The 8,713-nt window shown below is 46.9% G+C and overlaps 1 protein-coding gene across 2 annotated transcripts; it reads left to right on the forward strand.

Moving 5' to 3' along the window:
• Positions 1-1,243: 1,243 nt before the first annotated feature.
• On the forward strand, positions 1,244-7,047 carry LOC133115099 (methylthioribose-1-phosphate isomerase-like). Of its 2 annotated transcripts, XR_009705598.1 has the most exons (7): positions 1,244-1,640; positions 2,806-3,029; positions 3,416-3,585; positions 4,521-4,697; positions 5,736-5,960; positions 6,219-6,414; positions 6,449-7,047. XR_009705598.1 is itself a non-coding variant. In XM_061224830.1 (6 exons), exons 1-6 carry the CDS (start codon positions 1,509-1,511, stop codon positions 6,350-6,352), a joined length of 1,062 nt encoding a protein of 353 aa, XP_061080814.1. In that variant the 5' UTR covers positions 1,245-1,508; the 3' UTR covers positions 6,353-7,047. The 2 variants fall into 2 exon arrangements, 1 of the variants encoding a protein (XP_061080814.1); XM_061224830.1 differs by having other exon boundaries at positions 1,245-1,640; positions 6,219-7,047.
• The last annotated feature ends 1,666 nt before the right edge of the window (positions 7,048-8,713 follow it).

Here is an 8,713-nt window from a genome sequence, read left to right on the forward strand (position 1 = left end):
CAAGTCGAGCATTTCAGTTTGCAGGTACCCCAATAACCACAGTAAGGGGTATTAATGAAAGAAAACAGAGGGAGTATGTTGTGGGGAGGGGGGGGGGGTCCCCTGCTTTTGTTGTTACTTGTATGTGTATATGGGGGGGGGGGGGGCTGGAGTCAATAATCTCTGTATTGAGTATCTTGGCAGGAAGCTTTCAGTGAATACAGTGGATAATACAAGGAGATAATGCTTCCTTGTGTTTGGATCGGATCGTGCATTGGTCTGGCACAACAACCATGTTGCCAATATTATGTTGTGATTATGTTATAATATAACCTGTCGCCATAGTATACATTTTTTTTGTTTAATGCTGACAGTGACACTCGATTTTTAGGCAGATGCGCTGATTCATTCTGGCTTGGCACTGCAAAGTCTGAAATTGCAGACAGCAGATTTAAGTATTTCGGAATATGTGTTAATTATGATCGAAGCTGAAACCTACTATTTAGTCCAGCAAATGGCACTCATAAACAGCTGCTAGTTGGCTTAACCTATAATACGCCTTACTATATCAAGCCAGTTATTGAATGTAAATATTGATCGATGTTCCCTCTGTGACAACGCGTTTTATTTAGATGGTGGCAGTTGGTTGAGAAATATAAAACTCAAGTGAGTGTAGGTCATGGGAACAGTTATCGAGAGGTGCCACATCAGTGCCTTCATTCTCTTAAAAAAAACCTTACCTTTTCATTCTTACAGTAGCAGGATATCCGTGCAGGCAACCTATTAAACCGTTTTCTTGTGGATTCTTTTGTTTTAAACGCTGTCCTGTACTGACCAAGTGTTTTTAACACTGCCATATATGATATGGTTATTGTATATTCTTATTAAATGTGAGACAAACTAACTTAATAAAATAACAAAAATGATGTGCCCTGTGTTGCCAGTGTCCAAATATAGTATTGTGTAGAGGTCAATGTCTGTTTAAAAAAAACAATAAATGCAGATGCAAATTTTGCACAAAGTCATTGTTTTATTAGAACTGCAAAGTTGATGAGTACAGAGGGGAGACAACCAATTGGACACAACTGCCCCAATACTTTTGCATTTAACTATATGAGGTTGACCGAATAAAAATGCGTAAGTGATGAAGGGTTTTATATCCTGGGTCCTTGAATATCCAATATACACACAGGTGAGTCTTGTTTCCCTGTTCCACCAGTAGCCTGTTGTTGCGAGGCTACAGTAAAGATGTAAAGTCGTTTCCAAGTTAAATTCATGAACAAAGGGGACGGCGCTGGCATCCGACTACTGAAGAACGGATGAAACGGCGAGGAAGTGGGCGTGGCATAAAGAAGGCACGTGGTGTCTCGATGTGTCAAAGTGACAATCTGTACTTCGTTGTTTTCTATGACCGCTTCGTCCTCGTCAACTCTTGTTCATCGTTAAATCAGCTGAAGAAGGACTGCTGATATTGTGCCCGTTTGTGGGTAGTGGGTTGCAAGCTGTACGCTGCGTGTCATTCACGGGCCATGACGCTGGAAGCGATCCGATATCGGCCCGGGTCCCTGCAAATTCTTAACCAGCGGCTGCTGCCGCACCAGAGTGTTCTTGAGGAGATCCGCTCTGTCCAGGACGCGTATGAAGCGATTCGGTCCATGAAGGTAAGACGTGTATCGCAGTACCGCAGTGTATCACTGGATATAGCCTAGAACGCTTCAGCGAAACGCCTTTATTGACCCACATTTCCATCTCACATTCCTGGGTTAATGTCGGTTGCCTTTGTTTGAATAGGTACACTGAGTCTATCTTTGCGCAATGAGCATACGTGAATATCCCAGCATTGGCTCAGCTTTGCATGATTATTGTGCATTATGTATGTCTACTTATATGCGGACGTCTGCTTGCGCATGCGAGTGTCTCTATGGTTACCTACCTGTAGCCTACATACCATAATAATGGCAATAAAATGTGTTGATTTGTATTATTTACGCATGAACGAGAGACGTGTAGGCTACTGACGAATGGGGCTACAATCGTGGCTAAATTATTAATAATCCTAACGGCATAAGCCAAGAAACTCCTTGCCTTTCTGAAGGTACTGATTTTTAATACTTAGCGGACTAGACTGTTGTAATTTCAGAAAGAAAATAGCCCCGCCTTTTGTACTTCTTTGACTCCATTGTGTGTTAGCGGATCTCCTGTACTGATCCTCGGTCGGTTTCGTCACGGACGGAGTGTCGATAGAAGAAAACTTCAGTCAACAATGAAGTTACTGACCTTAAAGTGATAAGCCATGCTAAAATGCGCATTTGCACAACTTGGATTGGCCGGCTACGGTTCTGTAACGCATTTGTGTGAAGTGTCGCTGCGGAAATTCGCTCCGTTATGAAACCAATGCATTTTGTATGTCTGAGACTAACTGGACTGCACAAAAATACCGCATTCAAACGCAAAACATTTGAATTAATTGTGTTTATCATCAGCGTTTATTGTTGCAACATTCGCTGAGCACAGACACCTTCCAAGCACACAATTTCAGCTGCCCCTCATTATCACACTGCAGTTCATGAGCCAGAGGAAGATGCTCTCATGCTTCATGTGCAGACAAACAGCAATTTCCCGATAGAGGTCGCTGTTGTGCAATGAAACACTCATGGCCAACTGAAACACACCTGTTGTCCTGCAGGTTTGATACCAGACCGTAGGGCCCACCTTTAACAGGATGGACTACCCTGCACCCCCCCCACCCCCCCATGTAGCTTGTTTCTATGATTTGGCCAGGCCCCCAGTCGAGGCATCACAGAGCGCTTTAACCCCTTGTCCCAGGTGAGTGGGGCTCCAGCCATCTCCATCGTGGGGTGTCTGAGTCTGGCCGTGGAGCTCCGGGCCGGGATCGGAGGCGACGGCCTGCTGTGCTTCTTACGGAAGTCCCTGGCCCACCTGGCCTCCGCCCGGCCCACGGCCGTGAATCTGGCCCGGGCGGCCAGAGACCTGCTGGAGTTCACAGAGAGAGAGAGCACACAGAGGACAGCAGAAGAGCTGAGGGAGAGGTACACTTTGCTCATTTATTATTTCACTCACCTGTATTATCACCTTATTATCATAATAATGGCAATAATTATTATTGCTGTTGCAGTAATGTTGTTTAGGCATATCTATCTGTCACTTAGCATGGTCTTAGTTACTGGTGTTAATATACTTTTCGCAATTTATATAAGCTTTTGTAACACTGCTTTGGTTGTCCTACCAGCAAAACATTTAACTGAATTTAACTGGAGGGAGACCAGGAGTGAAGAGGTGTCATAATTTAACACACAACTTCCCTTCTTTTGTGAAGATGATCTTATGAGAAGTTCAGTATCAGTGCTGACTAAGTCCAGTGCAGCATTATGACATAACCTGTCCCAGCATTATGGCTTGTTTGTGTGCCTCGCAGCGTGATTGGCTGGATCGAGGCCATGCTGGAGCGGGATGTCGAGGACAACCAGAAGATGGGGAACTACGGGGCGCAGCACATCCTGTCTGGGGTTCCCCGAGACTCGGTCACCGTCCTCACGCACGGCAACACAGGGTCCCTGGCAACAGCGGGATATGGCACCGCGCTGGGTGAGAGAGGGATGGAGAGAGAGGGAGAAATGACATGAGGGAGAGACAGAGAGAGCAGGAAGAGAGAGGGGAAAGGAGGAGAGAGACAGTAGTCCCTGGTTATGGGTATGCACTTTGTTGTACGTCGCTCTGGATAAGAGCGTCTGCCAAATGCCAATAATGTAATGTAATGTAGTTGTGTATACAAAGTCTACACAAGTTGTTTTTTGGTTATTGTATTCACTCTTGTAATCAAAGCACTGTTCTTTCATATAAATATAAATATACATGATTGTTTGCATTGCACTGCTGCCACACAATTAGGTAATCGCATGAATAAGTAGGTGTAATAAAGTAAAAATGTTCCTAATAAAGTGCTTGTGTATATTGAGTGTATATTTGAATGTTTTTTCTCATATGAAAAGCTTAATAGAATTGTTTTATGGAGATAAAATAGCACTTTCTCCCAAGTTTTCATTTTCCAGTGAGCAGGTAAATGTATTACGAACCCGGCAGAACATAATAGTCAACTTAAATAAATTAAAAGTCAGTGAAGAGGAGTGACATCTCGGTTATCAAAGGCGAATTACATGTTCTTTTTAGAAATGATGTCTTGCCATTTTATATTTTAAAATGCTTTGACGACGCATACTGTTTGCCAGTATGCTAATAACTGTTTGCCAGGCGTTGTGAAAACAGCAAACCATCTGTTCATGATGTGACTAATGTTAACTGTCTTCCCACACTCGAACAGTGTCACAAACTCTTCCCAGCGCAGTGGTAGGGTGCTAAACTCACGGTGCCGCAGATTTCCGCAGATTCACAGCGGCGAGCGGTCTTGTGATCGGAAGGAGAGCGTGGCGAGACCGAGCCGCACGACGGCGTCTCTCTGTGACGCGTGGCGCTCTCCCCTCTGCGCGCGGCCGCGTGACCGTCGTTCCTCTGTCGCCCGGCAGGCGTGGTGCGGTCGCTGCAGGCCCTGGGGCGGCTGAAGCGGGTCTACTGCACCGAAACGCGGCCGGGGGGAGAGGGCGCCCGTCTGACCGCGCACGAGGCCGCCAGCGAGGGCCTTCCCGCCACCCTCATCACCGACAGCGCCGCCGCCGTCGCCATGAGACAGAGGGCCATCACAGGTGCGCCTCCTGCACTCTGACGCAGGGTCCTCCCCGTGTGCCTCGCCGTGCCCTCACTGCGTAAAGAAAACGGTAGAATAGAATAGAATAGAAAGATCACAGGTGCGCTTCCTGCACTCTGTAACGCAGGGTCCTCCCCGTGTGCCTCTCCGTGCCCTCACTGCGTAAAGAAAATGGTAGAATAGAATAGAATAGAATAGAAAGATCACAGGTGCGCTTCCTGCTCTCTGTAACGCAGGGTCCTCCCTGTGTGCCTCTCCGTGCCCTCACTGCGTAAAGAAAACGGTAGAATAGAATAGAATAGAAAGATCACAGGTGCGCTTCCTGCTCTCTGTAACGCAGGGTCCTCCCCGTGTGCCTCTCCGTGCCCTCACTGCATCACAGCATAAAGAATAGAATAGAATAGAACAGAAAGCCTATATTGTCATTATACAGTGTACAAGGAGATTAAAATGAGCTTCACCTTAAAGTGCACAACAGTAACAACACTCAGTGACGAACAACAGTCATACCAGTAAAGTATTGCAAGTATCTATAAATATAAATTGGTATCTATAAATATGAAAATATGAATATATTTCAGACAGCAACAACACTCAGTGATGAACAACATTCATACCAGTAAAGTATTGAGCCTACACAGCCTGTGTCGTCATAGCCTGTGTCGGCCGTGTGTGGTTGACGTGGCTTCTGTGAAACAGCGGAAGCAGCAATGCTGATCTCATTCGAAAAGCACCGCCACTTACTTTGTCAAGCCTGGATAAAATATCCTCATTCCTTCAATACAAGACGGGTTAGGCATTAAGTAGACGCTCATATCCAGCGAGAGCTTATGTCAGGGCTGTGCAACCCTGTTCCTAGAGAGCGTAGGTTTTCACTCCAACCATAATTTTGGCACACCCGATTGGACCATTTAACAGCTCAATGAGACCTCTAGCAGGTGAATGAGGTGTGCCTTTCTCATTTTTCATTTCAAGATTTGCCAGTGGGGTGAGAAAGCGATAGCGATAGCGATTGTGTCGACCCCTCTGTCTGCAGCGGTCGTTGTCGGGGCCGACAGGGTCGTCGCCAACGGAGACACCGCCCACCAGGTTGGCACCTACCAGCTGGCCGTGTCGGCGAGGCACCACAGGATCCCGTTCTACGTGGTGGCCCCCAGCACGTCATGTGACCTCAGCCTGCGGAGCGGGAGGCACATCGTGATCGAGGAGCGCCCCCCGCTGGAGCTGACCAGTATCGGCGGCCTGCCCTGCGCTGCTCCAGGTAAGGGCTGGAGTTTCTCCCGCCAAATGTTCGACAGAGAGGACCAGGGGAAAGGAGGCGGGGAGAAACGGCGTGAAGGAGTGAAGAAGAAGAGAGTGGGGCAGATCAAGGAGGACCTAAGACTGGGAATGCATCTACTCATATCTCTCACTCTCTCTCTCTCTCTCTCTCTGCCTCCTCTCTGTCTCACTCTTTCTCTGCCCCCTCTCTCTCTCTCCCTCGTACTTGCTCACTCTCTTTCTCTCTCTCTCTCTGCAGGTGTCGAGGTGTGGAACCCAGCCTTCGATGTCACCCCGCACCAGCTGATCACAGGGGGCATCATTACAGAGCTGGGCGTCTTCCTCCCCTCTGAGCTGCAGGCTGCGCTGACCGGGCGCCTCACTGCCCTCTAGGGCCCCCTGCCTGCCACAGACTATAGCTGCATGGACCATATATGCCCACCACTCCAGTAAACCTCCCAGACATAACCTCCTCCAATCAACACACACACACACACACACACACACAGACACTGTATCTCTCACCTTCCCTCTTCTCCCTTTCCATCAGAAATCCCGTCAAAAAAATAAAGAAAATAAAAAGAAATCCCGTCATCCAGTTCCCTTTCTGGTGCAGGAGAATTTTAAACCCCCATCTAGATTTAATGTTTTCTGGGTGAAGTGTTCTATTTACAAGCAACAAAGCTGTGAATGGCTCAGAAAAGTAGTTACTAAATCTTCTTCTTATGTCTAGAACATGCAAGCACAGCCTGCCAGCTGACATAATAACACAGAGGAAATATGTTAAAAGATGCGGGCTAAAATAAGTAGCTCCATACAAGCAACCATCAAATTTGCCATTTTATACTGATTTTATATCAATGTTTTTTTTTCTCGTACTGATGTGAAAAGCTTGTTAGAATAGTTTTATGGAGATTAAATAACACTTCCTTCTAAAGTCTCAATTTCCAGTGTGCAGGTAAATGTATTACAACCCTGGGGAGAGGTGACCATAATCATTATCATATTAATAACTTAGATTAATAACTTCGATTACACCGTACACACAGTAAAATGTCTATGTTAAATAAACATTTTTACTCTGTTGAGTTAGTCCCTCTTGACTCATATAGACTGAGTTGTAACTGAAGGGTGATTCATTCACAGATGAAGTTCCTCGCTGAAGTGGCGCTGCCGTGTTGTGCTTCGTTCCGCCTTCACGGGCGGCACGCCAGCCCACACGCAGCAGCGAGTGCCATGAGCCCTCTCCCCCGCCCCCCCGCACGATCAGAGACACACACACAGGGCGAGACAGAGTGAGACAGACAGAGTGAGACACACACAGGGCGAGACAGAGTGAGACAGACACACAGAGTGAGACAGACACAGAGTGAGACAGACACACAGGGCGAGACAGAGTGAGACACACACACAGAGTGAGACAGACACAGAGTGAGACAGACACACAGAGTGAGACAGACACAGGATGAGACAGTGAGACAGAAAACAGAGTGAGACAGACACAGGGTGAGACAGAAACACAGAGTGAGACAGAGTGAGACAGACACAGGGTGAGACAGAAACACAGAGTGAGACAGACACAGGGTGAGACAGAAACACAGAGTGAGACAGAGTGAGACAGACACAGGGTGAGACAGAAACACAGAGTGAGACAGACACAGGATGAGACAGAAAACAGAGTGAGACAAACACACAGAGTGAGACAGACACAGGGTGAGACAGACACAGAGTGAGACAGACACAGGATGAGACAGTGAGACAGAAAACAGAGTGAGACAGACACAGGGTGAGACAGAAACACAGAGTGAGACAGACACAGGGTGAGACAGAAACACAGGGTGAGACAGACACAGGGTGAGACAGTGAGACAGACACACAGAGTGAGACAGAGTGAGACAGACACACAGAGTGACACAGACACAGGGTGAGACAGACACACAGAGTGAGACAGACACTGGGTGAGACAGAAACACAGAGTGAGACAGACACTGGGTGAGACAGAAACACAGGGTGAGACAGACATACGGGCTCAGACAGACACACAGGTTACGCTCTGCACTCCGCACGTGCTGCCCCTTTCACTGGTGTTTTGTTTTCCCCGCAGACCTTGACCTTTCGGTAAAGGAGCTCATAACAGGCTGCAGTCTCAGAGCGTGCCCGTCTGCATGCAGGCACCCACCACAAGCAGAACTGTGAGTGGAGACCTATCAAAATGTGAGCAGAGCTCCCTCAGTTTTCAAATGTTTTTGTTTTTGAGAAAGTACTGTTCCCAGGAATGAAGGACAAATGTGAATTATAATGCACTGGCTGCCTGCCACTGTGCGCAAAGTGGATTGTTTAGTTTAATGGGAAGATAAGTGGCTTTAGTCACTATCCTGACTCCAGTTCCTTAGCTTTGAATGTTTTGTTCTTTCTGTGATATACTGCTGATTTCTCTTTATACAAAGCTGCCACAGCATTGTGTCAAAAACAAGGCAGGCAGTGCAGCTTAAAGGCTCGGGAAGTGGACTGTAAAAGGACTGTTGTACCCTTGAGCAAGGTGCTTAGCGTGAATTGCATCATTAAATATCCAGCTGTATAAAATTCTATAAAAGACAAAAGCTGTGTAGCTCTGCATATTACCGTCTGCTAAAGGCCTGTATTGTAATGTAGTGGTGTGGAGCGCTGGATGTTAATATTTTTAAGGGCGGAAGACGCAGGGGTGTCCAAATCCCCCTTCTATAAACATCCAGTGTTTAAACTGTGAGATTCATG

The sequence above is a fragment of the Conger conger genome, chromosome 16, assembly GCF_963514075.1.
Source record: "Conger conger chromosome 16, fConCon1.1, whole genome shotgun sequence".
Taxonomy (NCBI): domain Eukaryota; kingdom Metazoa; phylum Chordata; class Actinopteri; order Anguilliformes; family Congridae; genus Conger; species Conger conger.

Excerpts from the sequence above, each read along its gene's own strand:
- LOC133115099 (XM_061224830.1), top strand. The coding sequence starts at position 1,509 with ATGACGCTGGAAGCGATCCGATATCGGCCCGGGTCCCTGCAAATTCTT. Across the intron at positions 3,586-4,520 it reads GGGATATGGCACCGCGCTGG|GCGTGGTGCGGTCGCTGCAG; the intron begins GTGAGAGAGGGA and ends GTCGCCCGGCAG. Across the intron at positions 4,698-5,735 it reads GAGACAGAGGGCCATCACAG|CGGTCGTTGTCGGGGCCGAC; the intron begins GTGCGCCTCCTG and ends CTCTGTCTGCAG.